Below are 16241 nucleotides of genomic sequence, written 5' to 3' on the forward strand. Positions count from 1 at the left end.
CAGTTAGTGAATCCTTTATGGAATATGTGATCATAGTTCTGTATCAGCTGTTAAAAGTAATCTGCATCAGCAGAAGTACTAAAGCCAGCAGCTTCTGCTCAGCAGAATTTCAACAACTGTTTGTTGCAAAACGCTGGTGGTGAGCAGCCTAGACATTAATTCAGACACTACTGGGTTAATCCCACCCAGGCTCTGACATCCCAGCAGCTTTTAAAAGAGACTAGTCAAAAAATGCCTGCAGCAAACCAAAAACATATGTTAAAGGGATTGATGGGCTATTAAATCCAGTCCTCTGCTACAGGTGAAACCACAAACTTACTAGATCCCACATTTCAGTATTACTTGGGTAGTTTGTCCCCATCCTACCAACCGGAAGCTGTTTCAGAAGAAAGTCTCCCAGTGTTTAGAAACCTATCATTTCCAGCCACAGCTTGTGCTAGGCCAGTTCAGAGTTATTTGTTCTAGTAACAATACTGTTCCTTAGTCAAATGGGCTCTTTTCTCTCTGCCATTTACCCCCTCCAACTAGTCTGCACACAGTTCATTTGTTTCCAGACACTTTTTGCTGGGATAAACAAACACCATACTTCTTATCTTCTCTTAGTCATTCTGGAAGCCATTTGCTGCATGCACTCCATTTTCTCTTTCTTGAAGTCAGAAAATCAGACCTGTTCACAATACTTGGAAGGAGGTTTCAAATCACCGCACAGTGGTTTGAGCGCTTTGTTGTAGAAGCACTCAATAGACAAGGCTTCCTGTAATATGGCACAGATTTTTCCAACATACACCATTCCTGCCATTTTCAGCTTCAAAACATTCACATGCCTATGATTACACTAAGAAGGATATAAAACTGTATTTCAGCAGCTGGTGACATAGTCATACAAGTCTCACCACTAGGACAAGGCAACAGTTCCTACAGGCAGGCCAACTATTGTGCTGAAACAGCTTATGTCCTTATACTTATTCACCATGACATCTGAACTGAATGGAAGTTCTTTCATCCATTGCCATCTTTTGCAGCCACCCAGCCTAGTTTGGATAGGCTTTTCCTTCCTACAGGTTTTCTCATAGGATGATGGCAGAAGATCCCATTACCAGGAATAATTTCAATATAATACCTCTAGAATTAAAGTTACTGGACTATGGACACAACCAAGACAAGTTATCATCTAGTACACATAGCCAAAAGCAGTACGGAAGAGAAGACAGTCATAATTATGTTATACCTAAAAGTTTCAGTCCTATGTGTCTGCTCAACTGTAGAAATAAAGAACTAATGGTACTAGGACAGTTCTGTTCCTTCTTACATCTTGCATGAAACTAGAAGTTGCATTTTCTTGAAACTAAAAACAAACAAAACCAAAATAAAACCATCCAGACAAAACTATAGACAAAAAATTTCATCATTTAAGATTTCATATTTTGGAGTAGTTTTGGAAAGAGAATTGAACAGTAATGAAAGTTATGGTAATATGCACTGCGTAAGCTGTGCAAAGAGTGTTTGTTTTTTTGCCAGCTCAACTACTACAGTTCAATCTCTGTACTCATTTCTGTACACTAGAATTGTAGCCACCACACTGTTTTATATGCTCTGGCTAGAGATTCTCATTTATCAGAAGTAAGAATCTCTGCAGCAATAATAAAACGGATTCTTCAGAACATGAAAAAACTCTAGTAACTTACTTTAGAAGCTTAACGTGCCATTCATACAAGCTGTCATTTACCAGTTCCACTGAATATATCCCTGTAGAAATATTAGATAGAATTAATTATGCACTAAAAGTTTAACAAGGTAAAATTTAGCAAAAACATTCTTTGCTTTTAAGTATAAATACACTCAGTAGATGTGAGCAACAGATAAGATACTGAGATACTGATACTGAGGCACATCCTTCCTCGAGTAGCAGAAGCAATTCTGAGCAACAAGGAGAAAAAGTTCTTTCACTTCTATAAAAAAAAATTCCACATGAATCAAAATTTTTTTTGACGCCTAACCATTTCCCCCCTCTCCCAGTTCCCCTTCAGACTTTCCACAGCTACAACTCTAGCTTGCTTAGCACTCAGGATATTTTACACCCCGTACATGACCAACACACTTTTAAAACACGTAACACACAGTCTGAGTATGCAGCATGATATTTCACAAGTTCTTGTCAGTATTAGCAGACCAGGACAGGACACTGGACAGTGTATGGAGCAGAAACCCAAAAAAAGAAGATACTACATTTGATGAAGCGCATTCCCAACAGCTGACCAAAGAAGCCAGAAAGGTGCATCAAAAGGATACCCATCTCTGGAAGCCAGCTGGTGATTTACAGCAATCTATTTGTTTTAAGCATGTTAAGCAGTAGTTATGCATTTCACTCAAAGGGAAGGATGAAAGGTTATCTTCCATCTTCTTGTATATTCAAGCTTCCCCTCTGCAGAAGTTCACAAGCAGCCCAGGAAAAAGCAATAAATCTTTAACCATCAGACAAGATTTAGAAATTGGTATCAGTGATGTTCAAAAGTCTAATCTCTTCCACCACAGACTATTCATGCATATACACTAAACAACTATGATTAAACTTGTTACCTGGGTTAATATTCAACAGCGTATCTGTTGCTGACATAATTATTTGAAAGATATATGCAAATCAGGAATCTACCTAGGATTTCTGAAGGCTATAAAACCAATAGATTGCAGTCACCACATTCTCTCCAAGGAATTACAGTATTAATTTCTGAGTTTTATTATTCTAGAATACATTATCTTGCTGTATCAGCTTTGTGAGGCAAGGTTTTGGTAGCAGGGGGGTTACAGGGGTGGCTTCCGTGAGAAGCTGCTAGAAGCTTCCACTATGTCCGACAGAGCCAATACCAGCCGGCTCTAAGACAGACCCGCTGCCGGCCAAGGCTGAGCCAGTCAACAACAGTGGTAGTGCCTCTGTGATAACATATTTAAGAAGGGAAAAAAAGTTGCAGCGGGCACATAAATGGCAGCCAGAGAGAGGAGCGAGAACGTGTAAGAGAAGCAACCCTGCAAACACCAAGGTCAGTGAAGAAGGAGGGGGAGGAGATGCTCCAGGTGCTGGAGCAGAGATTCCCCTGCAGCCTGTGGTGAAGACCATGGTGAGGCAGGCTGTCCCCCTGCAGTCCACAGAGGTCCACGGTGGAGCAGATATCCACCTGCAGCCCAGGGAGGTCCACACCGGAGCAGGTGGGTGCCCGAAGGAGGCTGTGACCCCGTGGGAACCCCGCGCTGGAGCAGTGTGCAAGTGTGCTCCTGAAGGACTGCATGCCATGGAAGGGACCCGCGCGGGAGCAGTTTGTGAAGAACTGCAGCCCGTGGGAAGGACCCACGTTGGAGAAGTTTGTGGAGGACTGTCTCCCGTGGGAGGGACCCCACGCTGGAGCAGAGGAAGAGTGTGAGGAGTCCTGCCCTTGAAGAGGATGAAGCAGCAGAGACAATGTGTGATGAACTGACTGTGACCCCCATTCCCCATCCCCCTGCACCACTGGGGGGGTAGGTAGAAAATCCAGGAGTGAAGCTGTGCCTGGGAAGGAGGGAAGGGTGGAGGGAAGGTGTTTTGAGATTTGGTTTTATTTCTCATTACCCTGCTCTTGTTGATTGGTAATAAATTGAGTTAGTTTTCCCCAAGTTGAGTCTGTTTTGCCTGTGATGGTAATTGGTGAGTGATCTCTCCTGTCCTTGTCTCGACCCACGAGCCTTTCGTTATATTTTCTCTCCCCTGTCCAGCTGAGGGTGGGGGGAGCGGGGGAAGTGATAGAACAGCTTTGGTGGGCACCTGGCATCCAGCCAGGGTCAACCCACCACACTTGCACTTGAAAATTTTAAGCATTAGTACTTGCAGTACAGATGACATTTCAAGCTGTCCAGACACCTTTTATTTCTAAAGCATTCCAAAACTCAGTAAACAAGGTAAAGAAACTATGCTTATTTCTCCTTACCACAGTTCCACAAACAAGTGGGTACTGCAGCCAAGATCATGATTTCAAGTTTTTCTAAGTCTGGGACAACAAAGTAGGTCTGAAAGCTTACTCACTGTGTTCCCAATGTTCCTTTTAATCAGCAGCTAGTTCAGAGACACTACACATTTCTGTTCGAGGATGAACAGAAGGAACTATTAAGGCCTTTTTCCAATTTCCCAGATCCAAGGACACTATTTTCTGAGTTGCCCTCAGTACAAGTGGAAGTCATGAATTATAAGAATTTCAATTTGTACTGCTCTGATGTAACAACAAAACAGTTGACATTCAAAACTCTTCTCATTGTCAACTCCCATTAATGATGAAACTATTCCACCACTGTATCCAAATATTTTCTCCGACCTACATCCAAAAGGGAGCGAAGACTGGAAGAAGCAGCCTCTCAGTATTACAGCTTTGGCACCTAGCACAAGTATAAAATACTTGTTACAGACAACAAAACAAGTTACAGTAAGTATTCTGACCATATCCTAAAAAATGGCAGATCACAAGAGAACTTCCATCAGCTCATTTATGCACTAAGTCTCTAGCCCTATTCCTGCGTTCCTTCCATCACCCTAAATATCCTGCTCTTACCCAGAATTCATGCACCAGTCCTTCAGCTCCAAGGTCCACATGTTTTCCTAGCTTCCCCAAAGGAATAACTTTTGCTGGTCGTAAGAGCTGTACTGTACCTAAACCAGAAGTTGTAAAAGGGTTCTTCAGAGATGTGCGCAGTTCATGACTGACAAGAATGCACCTTAACCAAACAGCAAGCTACTGAATCAACCTCTCAAGCACCCAAATTTTGAGCTGAGTAGTATCTGTGTGTCCTCATGAACAGCAGCTGCATCAGGGTTACTTGCTGTCTTGATACAGAAGCTTCTTAACAACACTATCCAAAGTTGAGGGGAGGGTGGTTGTTTGGTTTTTTAATAGTCAAGAGGTGTTACTTGAAACCAGCTCATAAGCTTTCTTCTTAATTTAGGCAGTAAAAGGAAAAAAGTTCCTGTCAAGACGACTTTATCTGATCAGTACCAGTTTCTGAGAGGTCCTTAAGGTAGGGAAGGGAATTAAGGTAGGTTCCCTCACTTAAATAAAACAGGAGGTTTTTTGTTTTATTCCTCTAAAAGGCCATCCACAGAGGTGATAAAGTAAAAGCAAGCACGCAGAACCATGAAGCAAGCAAAAAATTAAGAGATGAAAAGGTAGGAAAAAAACCAACTCCTTCCAATATAGAGGCAACATCTTACTTAAAACAACTTTACTACAACTAGAAGTAAATCCCATACAATCTTTGGATAAAAGCAGTGAGTTGAAGTCACTATATATGAACAACACAGCCGCTAAAAATATGAACAGAAGAGATTTCATTTAATATCTCCAAAGTCTTTGTTCCTCTCCCTCCCTATCTACCCCCCCCCCCCCCAATTATGTTAAGACCTTTGTGAATTCTTCCATATTAACTAAGCAAATCTCCAACTTCATATTTGGAAATGAAATCACCTTACTTTGGAGGACTTGTGACTCCTGTTATCAAAACAGGTTAATGAAACTCTGTCTAGCTTATAGCAGAATATCTTAATTTGCTGGAGTATTTTTTGCTTCTGTTAGCTCATAAGAAAACAGTTTTCTGTTTATTTTTTAAGGGTAGTTCTTCACCTAGATTTTCCAGATAGATAAGCAACCTTCCTGTTGACAGCAAGCTTGTAATCATCTTTTGCGTGAACTCCAACAGTAGTATTTCAATCACTAAAGGAACTTCAGTTCTAAAATGGATACTACCTTGAATATACACCCATAGTTGAAGTTCTGACAATTTTTTTTAAGGCTACTTTTCTATAAAACAGTTTAATAGAAAATAAAATATTTAAAGGACTATTACTACAAGTAGTACTCACTTCAGAAGTCCCAGTGTTGGCCTATTGTCAATCCTAAAAACATGTAATCTCACATACACTAAATAAAGTGATCCTTATGCAACTAAAGAGCAGCCTTAAATTTTCTGGCTTACATTACAAAAAATGAAAACAGTGTTAAATTACCTTGCAACAGTTACCAGAACCTTTAAGTTTCACAATTTTTCCCTTTGTGTGTTAATAGTAAGAAATTAAATTAAGGGAAAAATGGACCACGGAGCAAGTACTCAGAACAAAGATCACATTAAAAAAAAAGCCCCTGCTCACTGGTGACAGTTATCTAACAACAAAAGACAGAACTGGGCTATAAAAGCAGGAGTTTTGTGCAAAGGAGAGGAACTGATATTTAAATTCACTCAACTCCTAAGATTAAATGAGGCCATAAGGAATGAATCTAGGTAAGTTTTATAACCAACAGCATCATTTACTGGCAAAATTTAATAAATGTATCAGTAGGACAGTGTTTCGAAGCAGGACTGCCATCAGTTTTGTAGTCACATCCGCTTGACGCTTTACTTCATTAACATGTTTTAGAGATTGACACAAGGCATCCAGTTGCAGTCTTTTTACATATTCCTGAGTCATAAGCTAATAATAAGTTACTATACTTACCCTTTAGTACCTCAACTTTCTTTACAGTTTAGCAAGATTTACTTTTCCTCATCATTTAAAGTATGCTTTCCTACATCAGGAGTTCAATCTTTTACAGCTAGTTAAGAATTGTTATTAATCTAAAGCCAAGAAATGGCATTATTAAGCAACCCAAATCCTCACCTCAAACTGCACCTATTATAGGGGCTCCTGGTTGTGCCTCAAGCAGTACCTATGTGATTAAGGACCATACAGTCTTCACAGACAAGGAGATTTGTTATACCCAGTCTTTGTTCTAACCACAAAAAACAAACCCTGAAGATCATATATAGGCAGTAGAGCATCACTTGTGACTTAATACAGATCTATTTCTAGGCTCTTCCTTAGACCCACTAACCCATTCTTTACCGGATAGATGGTGATTAAGGCATACTGGTAAGCACTCAGCAGCAATAAAGCCTAAAAAGAGTAGGCTACATTAGATCAGCACTAGGTCACTTAAATTTATACTTAAGACATTTTACCACAGTACTTCAGCACATAAAGCTGTTTACCTAAAAGGTAAATCCGGCAAATCAAGACAAGAACCTATTGTCTCTTCAACTCTGTCCTTTTACACATGAATTAAAATGCCACAGCCACCAAGCAAGATTTGAAATAAACTAGGGGAAAAGTTCAGAAAAGTAAAAGATAGAGGATTAAAGTTTAGACTGACTTTCTAATCAGGCATTCCTCCTGTTCCCATCCTGGCCCACAACAGGTTCTCATACCTGGCTGCTGTGATGGAGTTGCCTACACAACTGACCTACAGGAATACAACCTGCCTGAAATCTATGTATTTTCTGTTTCTTGTATGGTAACACTTAGACAATTCAACATACCGATTCCTTTGCCCTTATATGGAGCAAATAGAACAGCCAACCACTTAACTACTTAAAGCTAATCAGCATTTGTTATTCAAACAAATTTAAAAGACAAGCTTGTTTTCTATTGCCATTTGTATCCTTATTCCAAGGAATACACAGAGCTTACGATCAGATTAACACCATCACAAAATCGTAAAAGTAACAGCAATGTAATTGAGGTTAAATCCCATATAACAACAAAACTTTCTGCTGTTGACCACAAATCCCTCTACAGCAAGTATATTCTTATGATTAGTACTACCCACTGGTAGTGGTCAAAGCTTTTGCCCTATCTACCTGAAATTCAGTTCTCCAGGTATTTCTGAAAACTCAAGGAGTCCCACAGGAGTAATCTTGAGTTGTTCTTTGTAGCCATCCACCCCAAGAGCATTCTCATAGTTATACCGATCCTGTTAATTCTCGCATGAAGCTTTGCATAACAAAAAGGAAGAACATTTTAGAGGATATGTATCCTGACTTCCTTTTTCTCCACAAATACATACATTATATATAATCACATTACATAAAATAGTGTATCTATGAATTTTTATTTTTATATACATGCACACATATATACACATACACACATATATACATACATATGACAACAAAACACACAAGGATTAGCACAAAGTATTTGCCAGGAGAATTCTTTTAAAGTGTTATTTCAAGGGAAATCTGAAGCATTTTACCTGTTTTATAACTCTGTGATCTATATATATCCCTGAGTTCTTTCATAAGTCGATCTGAAGCCTGAACTGACCCAGAGACTGCACCCTGAAACAAACAAAAAAGATGCCAAATAAGTGAAAAGTAATATTTACGAACAGCTTTATTTCCATTACAAAGTTACACTAACTAGAAGGTATTAAACATATATTAATTTCTGTATTAGGATTAGGTTTTTGAGAAGTTACATATTCTAGTGAGCAAAGACTACCCAGAAGAAATAAGACACTCCCTCTAAAGCAGCACATTAATATATACTACTACATGGCATAGGTGATACAAACTCTTAATCAAGGTACAACAGACATTTTTCTGTAAAGGAGTTTAATCTCTTTGGCATTTTGATTCCCAAGATGGATCCACAGTACATTTCTAATAGGGAAATACTTCCTTTCACCTTCTGCTCTTATGCACTTGAAGGAAGAGTAAGACTAATCCTAAGGACAAGCTTCTGCACACAAGGTTTTACTGTCTTCTCAGCAGTATATTTTTATTTGGTTATGAAAAAAGGTACAGGAGTTGGGAAGTATCCACTATAGAACAGCAACTTTGGGATAAAGGAAGACCAATCAATGTATTTTGAAAATGCAGAACAAAAGCAGCGCTATTATTTGCAATAGAGTGAAAAAAACCCAACACCTACACAGAGAAAGACTAATGTAAGCAAACCTTAAAATACCAAATATTTTGTTGTGATTTGCCATAGTTCTTGTGGTTTATGCAACCCGGGCAGAAATATCTTCTGTTCTTTTAGAGCTCAGTTCTGTATTACTCAGCATCTCAAAGTGATAGAAAACTTAGCATACAATTTCTGAACCTGATATTTCAGCCTGAGATACAATGCTAAAGCGCAAAAAAAAAAAAAAAGACAAGACCTTTTAAGTGACAGGCATATCTAAAATATGACTGGCTCCAAATACCACCAGTTATTGACAAACTAATGAACACACCAGTTATCAAGTAACTGATGTCTACTTATATCAACAACTGCTGCACTGGATGTGTTCAGCACACAACCCCAATGCTGACAGTTCTGTGACCTTGGAATTAAATTCTGCCTCAATTTTCTGAGCTTTAAAGTGAGGACAGAACTTTTTCCTCTTACAGAATTGAAGTGCTTATTTAGAATAACATGATCACCAAGAGTAATTAGATTACTCTCTCCAATTCAATGCAAAGCTAGCAGGAAAGATTTTGATATTAAACCTTAGATGTTACATGGTTACCCTGCTTCTATATTCCACCTGAAATACCATTTTACATTCAAGATTGTTGGAAGACAGAGATAAAAATTAGCATTACAAGATTTAAAATATGGAAAAGGAATGAGGACTCCAAATGTGGTAAGGTACCTATCACCCCAAACCCCAATCCTGTGAAACTTTGGTTTCCACCGGCAGTCAGTTTCCCATAGGTAGATTATTTCATGAGACCCATGCAGTTTGCTGCTGCTTGGACTTCAGTCACTCCCACTGAAATACAGGCTAATACATGTGGCTTGGAAGCATGATTCGGGGGGCAAGGCAGGGGGAACCCACCACCAAACACAAAAAAAGCCCCCACCTAGAATAAAGTTAAGTTCAGTCTCTCTATATAAAGTACTGGATGATTAGTTTATGGGTCTGTTTTTTCTATTCCATCTAAAAACTTAAAGAGATTTGTTTCTTCAGTTTCCTTTCAGATACTATGAACATCTATAAACAGATCCTATTTGGACAGAAGTGTCAGAGAAGTATTTCTGGAGGAATCTGAAGCAGTTATGACCATTGTCTAATACCAGAAATGTCATCCCTGTTTGCCTCAAGTCAACAGTGATAATACGTATTCTACAAGGTCTTAACTGTAGGATCAAATTATTTATTAATAAGGATTAAATATCAGTAATAGTACTTGATGCAATCAGTAATAGTTACTAGATAGCCTCCACATACTCCTTTGTCTTCTCTGTTCAGTAGCATCATATAACATGCTTAGTTTCACACTATAATCTGTAGACTATTCTTTTAAGCTATTCATTTTCATACTCCACTGCATTTAATTATGCAGATTACTGAAATTCCACTAGTTCTTCTTAACAGACTGGTATGAAGAATGAACTTCGTAATTAAACATCCAAATAAAAGGCAACTCCTTTCACCTGATTAAATAAAAGCTACATAAAGACAGGGCTCCAGACAAGTAATTTCTCAGTTTACTGAAGCCCCTGTCTCTAGAGCAGTACCAGACAAAGAAGAGATTTCTCTTCCTTTAACAGCAGGCAAATGCAGTTTTATGGCAAAAAACTGGTTGGTTATATGTTATTTGCAAATTACTACTATTTATACCCACTATTTGCAGATTAGCTGAAAAAGGAAGCATTACACTTAACAAGTTAACACAATGCAGTATAAACCACCATTCTCTGTAAAATTGCTGTGCTTCTTCAGACCTGTACCAAGGGTGTTAAGGTTGAGACTCACTAATGTGTTGAGTCCAGAAGAAAGAAACTTCATAGAGACGTGTCAAGATTTTGGTCTTCTTCTGTGCAGAGCTGTGCAATATCCTGGCCTCATCTGCTGTATTTCTTACTGAAAATAGTAATTTTCTTACATTTTTCACAGAATATTAACCTCTAAATACAGGCAATTTAAAAACAACTTAGATTCTCAAAGACATCCTGTGGAAAATTAGTTTCCTTATTGCATCTTTATTTCCATCAAATTAAGCTACTGAACTTCTGTATGTAATGTTGGCAGCTCAGCTTGGTATATGAAAATTTAAGTATCTTCTGTACTGTAGTAATTTAAAAACCAAAGCTTAACACACCCACATACTTCTGAGTGCCATTATAACTGCTGATAAACTGAAGGGGTATTAAAAAAAAACACAAAACAAACCACATTAGAGTGTGTAAGCTAGCCTCAGTAGACTTTGTCTGTAACAGTGTTTTTCACCCTTTTTTCCTAGGTGTTTCTAGTTGGGCTGCCCACTCCTTATATAGCAATATTAAATATAATTAGACTTGCTACTCTAAAGAATCTATAGACTGCAAACCAGTAATCTATGATCACGAGAAAGAGGCTAGCAAGCTTAACCTAAGTAGTTTAGCACAGGAGCTTACTTTACATACTCTGAACTATCCCTGGAGGAAGTTGAAGAGGAAGCCTGCAGAAATTAACTGCTATACCTGATGGTAACCTTAATGCCAAACACCGCTGCTTTGAAACACAAAGTCTTCATTCCAGTGTCACTTTCGGTTTTTATAACTACTGTTAAAGTGCAGTTTAGAAGAGTACTACTTGCATCACACCACTGCGCAATACAGTAGAGCAGTGAGTTCAGTTTTGACTGTAATGGTAGTAAAATTAAAAAAACTTTAACTTTCAATACCTCGCTATATGCAAGTTATAATTTCAAAGAGTGAGTCAGATATAAATAACTGTGTCCTTCTGGAAAGTGGGACTTACCACTCTAAGAGAGATAAAGCTCCCATTTCTCCAGTTGTGAGATCAAGAGTTATAGTTGCAACTGCCTTAGAAATAACTAGTCAATCATGGGATCTGACAGGTATCCATCATGTAGGCTTGATGCCAAGAGCAGAAAGGCACAGCCATTTGATTTGTAAACTGAAGAAGTTAAGAGAGCTGCTAGACAAGCCGCAAGTGATTTTTTTTTTTCCCTATTAAGTAATCAAATAGGCACGAAGTCTCACTTGATTATCCTCTCCTGTACAAGCATACTTGTGGTTCTCCAGAACAATAAGCAGGCAAGCTGGAGAAATCCCTGCTACAGGAGGTAAACATCTATGTGGACAACATGCTAATTGCTGAAGTTGCAAATAACAGAAACACCTGGTGCAGGAATTCCCAGAGCCAAAACTGTTGGACACAAAAAATATTCATAAGATGCATCGCTACAAGCTTGTCCTGTTCTCAAAATCTTCCCCCTAAGGACATGCGTCTACCATTATCAAAAATGTGAAACTTTGGTCCAAGTCAGTATAGGCATTATATTTTTCAGAAGTGTTTCTATCCTTAATTAGTATTTTAGTGTGAACGTATAAATTTGAGTAAAATACTTTATCAAACAGTTAAGCAACTTCTAAGAAAACTAGGACTTCAGAACTGAGCTTCTGCATTCACAAGTCAGTAGGGCACACCTAACTGTGCAGAAATCAGCACAGCACACGCCACTGCCCTAGCTGTCTGCTGCACTAATTCGCCAGAGATGAGGTTTTGCAGCCTCAGCTTTTCTCCTTTGGACATTTTCTTTTCCCCTTCCACTACTCAAAACACAGCCAAAGTCTGCTCCTTAAATCAGTTATCTGAAGTAGCAGGTGCAGTTCACTGCAGTTTTAAATGCAAAGACCAGATTGTCTATTTTCCGTCTGATCAGAAAAATACTGTCACACATCAATACAGTACAGTAAATCACCTCACAATACATTTCAGATAATTCAGCCACAAGACCAAAAACTACCTGCTAAAACATAACACCAAAAAATGGAAACTCCTCCAAGATAATAAAATCTCAAGTGACCCCAAAAGAACTAAAGAATACAAGTTTGCTCTATTGTCACTGAACTTTCTCAGTATTTGTGCAGAAGTACATTCCTTCCTGGAAGTTGAAGTAGATTCATACTTACTTCAAGGATTAGACTGAAAATGGAAATGACACCTTAGACTTCATAAAATCTGAAGATGAAAGTGGAGATATTTGAGACTTCAAAAGGGAAATGCATAAACTCCTCAGTAGGAAATGCAAAAAGCTAATAGCATTATCTAAATAAGAAAAGCATTAATCTCTAAAATGACTATGTGGGGAGAGACCTCTGCAAAGCAAGCAGCAGCAAGTTGTTTAATATTTGAAGTTAATGATTCCAGTTCAAAGACCTTGTTTTATTCCCAGTAAGCAAGTGGTTCTTTAAAGTTATTACAATGCTAAGAGGAGGATTAATTCTTGCTCCAAGTTACATACTGTACTGCAAGCCAAATTTATTTCTTGATGCTGGCAAGAAGAGTAGGATTAGGGATACTGCCAAGGAAGAGAACTCCTTTACAAAATTAGTGGATAGATATTCTTAACTTGTATAAAACACACAGACCCTTAAAACTCCTATGACAACAGCCTTGAGCAGCAGAAAAATGTCTTCAACCTGTTAAGAAATGTCTTTAACCTGTTAAGAATATGCAAGAATGGGACTGCATGCACTCCTTTCCTCTGGAAAAACCTTTAGCATGATCCGTAACTTCAACCTGCCAAGGTTTCAGCCAAGGGGAGAGAGGATGACACACAGATTTTGGCCAAAGAACATGTAAAGAAACTGAAAAGTCTTCCGGTTGCATTGGGCACTAGTCAAAGCCTTACATTAGGCTTCATGTTCCCTCTTCCAACAGCAAGCATGTAAACAGCATGGCTTTGTTTTACTTTGCTGAGGAAACAAAGTATACCAAAACAGCTGTGTAGTTTGTGTGAAAACCAGACTTTGTTTAGCCACTACATTTAAATTTGTGAAACTCGTACTGTCCTTTAAGAAACCCCCCTGTGAAGGGCTGTGCAGATTTAAATTTTACCTTATGTTAGGATACTGAGCAAACTTCTGCTATCTTAGAGCATGTTTAACATGTTCTAATAGAAGTCCCATGTTCTGGCAGCGTAAAAGGGCATTTAAGTGCTACTAGGTTAGCTCCTTCCTAGGTCAGTAGTGCGGCTATAGTTTTCAGCTCTCAAGCACTTAAGAGTAAACCCTCACAACTCCTTTGAGAAATTATTTAAGCAGCACAGCTATTTCTGGTGACCCACAAAAATACCATGGTTCCTCAGCAGCAGCTGAATACCCTGTTCCCTGGACTCAGCTGACCTTGTTTGTGCACCAGCATCAACAAGAGTGTCTTGGCATGAGAAACAGCTACTACGTAAGTTGAATCTGCTGTTGTCAAACAAAAAAAACCAGCAGCACTCATTTCAGCTCCACTAGATGTGGAGGGAAAAAGCAAAAGGAAAGGCAATATTTGCTAAATGGGAAAGAGCAGATTAGCAAAAGCAAATCTGCAGTTTTAAGAGGCTTTCCACACCAAGGAAGAATGTTGACACTACAAAAACCTTTTTTCAGTTCTACCAAATTTTTAGATGATAGTAAAGCAGACCATGCCTTTCAGGCTGCAAGAGCATTTATTTTCTTTAACAATTAGAGACTCTTTACCATTAGGTCTGAGTTATAAATGCAGAAATATACAGAATCTTAACAGGCATCTTCTCAAACTCTGAACAAACATTTCAGTTTAAACAAAACCAGTAAGTGATCATTGTGCTTATGGTTAGTCAAGTCTTAAAACAGACTTGACTATACAGCAAAAGCAGTTTGGCACCTTATGTTTACCTGCTTTTAAAGAGTGAAATGCTGATCAGGCTTGGGTTTTTTTTAGGTTGGTTGGTTTTGTTTTGGTTTTTTTGTTGTTTTTTTTTTTTTTTTTTGAAGGGGTGATCATTACTGTACACTTTCCTTCAGACAACCTGATAGGTAACTATTGAATTCATACACAAATCAAAGTGCAACCACCTCTAGCCAGCTATCTCACGCTGCCTATTTCAGCAAAACGTTAAGTCTAAGGTATTTTTGACAGGTTTGCACTCAAGTCATATTAGAACAGCAGTGGGACAGGTGCAGAAGATTTTTAGTTGAAGAACCCTGATAGAAGCATTTCTGTTTTATTTCCTTTGCAAAGCAGATGACTACAAACCGAAACCCTTTTCCATGTTAAAGTGTCAGTAATGAAGAGGAAGAATTTTTTTCTAAACTAAAGTTATTTAGGGCCAGTAATTCATGACAAGAAATAGTCAAGATTCTGCTAAATGAGCCTTTTCCCTAACATCTTATGGTAACTAGATCTATCAGGAGTGCATCCAATATTAAAAGTGGATTGGATTGGCTTGGCTAGCACCAAGCACTTTGGAGGTATATAGTTCTTCCTACAAATCCAAAGAGGTTCACAACAGCAATTCTCTTAAATCTAATACAAATTTTAAGTGCCATTTAGGCTATTTAGAAAATATTTACTGGAAAAATCATAAAGTATAAGAACTGGAACAAAGCTGGTTCCATGGGCAAAAATCCAGGTCCTCCCTACATACCAATACTAAATCTTATTCCTTCCCTAAATACTTACAGGTCCCTCCCCTGTACCTAACTATTGCTCACATCCTCAACTATTAGTTTAATGAGAAATAGCACATCTTGTGCCTAGACATGACCTACATGTCTGCTGACTTGCCAAACAGCATATAAAAAACTTTGGAGCTCACACAGTAGCAGGCACTGGCTCAAGCACCTTCTTACTGTACAGGTGACTTATGAAAATTTTAGAACCCTTACCTTTGGGTGAAATTGGTCATGAACAGAAGCACTGAATTTCATGCATTATACATTTTAAGCCTCTGTCAAACAAAAGTTTTGATTTCTTTGGAAGCCAGGCTAAATAAAATTAAGGTTGTATGACATCATCATTACTTCCTACATGCACCTTTGAGAAGTAGAAGCTTCTCTGGAACTTGGCACTTTTCACAAAACATTTTTAAGCCCCTGGAGAACAAACAGGTTTTTTTTTACAACTGCCCACTGGCAGGATCACTCGGAAAACTGTGATAATAAAACTGCAGAGCTGCTGAAGGCCCCTTGCTTTACGTCTGGCAAAAAACACCTCACCCTTCAGTGATTTACACGTGGCGTAGATACTACTGAAAAACAAACTCATGCATAAAATAGATTTAAAGCACAGATTCCTGGGTTTACTAAGTATGTTAAGTCACCCATAACTTTTAATGCAGTCAGGTTTATATATGGCTTTGTTATTTTAATAAGGCCTCAGCAACAAAAGTCATGCTTACAACCTACATGTTTTCTGCTAATTCTGCAAGGAGGACTACTGTTCATAACAAAGGCATCAAGCAGGAGACAGAGGGACAACCAAATGGATATCTCTAGAAATCAGATTAGCAGTTAAATATCATTAACAAGTGGGAAACCTGGATTTATATGTAAGAGTTGACTCTAGTGAAAAGCTAAAATATGCTGCTTCATCCAAAATGCCAAGAACACCCCAACCCAACTGGACAAAATAAATTATGATAGCATTCTCCCAGGCTGAATG

At 38.5% G+C, this 16241-nt stretch overlaps 1 protein-coding gene across 3 annotated transcripts in view; it reads right to left on the reverse strand.

Moving 5' to 3' along the window:
• The window catches only part of UBE2Q2 (ubiquitin conjugating enzyme E2 Q2), a 54071-nt gene that overhangs the window by 8026 nt on the left and 29804 nt on the right, over positions 1 to 16241 (reverse strand). For all 3 annotated transcript variants that reach the window (XM_069797914.1, XM_069797915.1, XM_069797912.1), the window contains 2 exons: positions 8079 to 8163; positions 1686 to 1746 (listed from right to left, as the gene is read on the reverse strand). In XM_069797914.1, coding sequence (XP_069654015.1) covers positions 1686 to 1746; positions 8079 to 8163 — 146 coding nt within the window. The remainder of the gene's footprint in view (positions 1 to 1685; positions 1747 to 8078; positions 8164 to 16241) is intronic.

The sequence above is a fragment of the Haliaeetus albicilla genome, chromosome 12, assembly GCF_947461875.1.
Source record: "Haliaeetus albicilla chromosome 12, bHalAlb1.1, whole genome shotgun sequence".
Taxonomy (NCBI): domain Eukaryota; kingdom Metazoa; phylum Chordata; class Aves; order Accipitriformes; family Accipitridae; genus Haliaeetus; species Haliaeetus albicilla.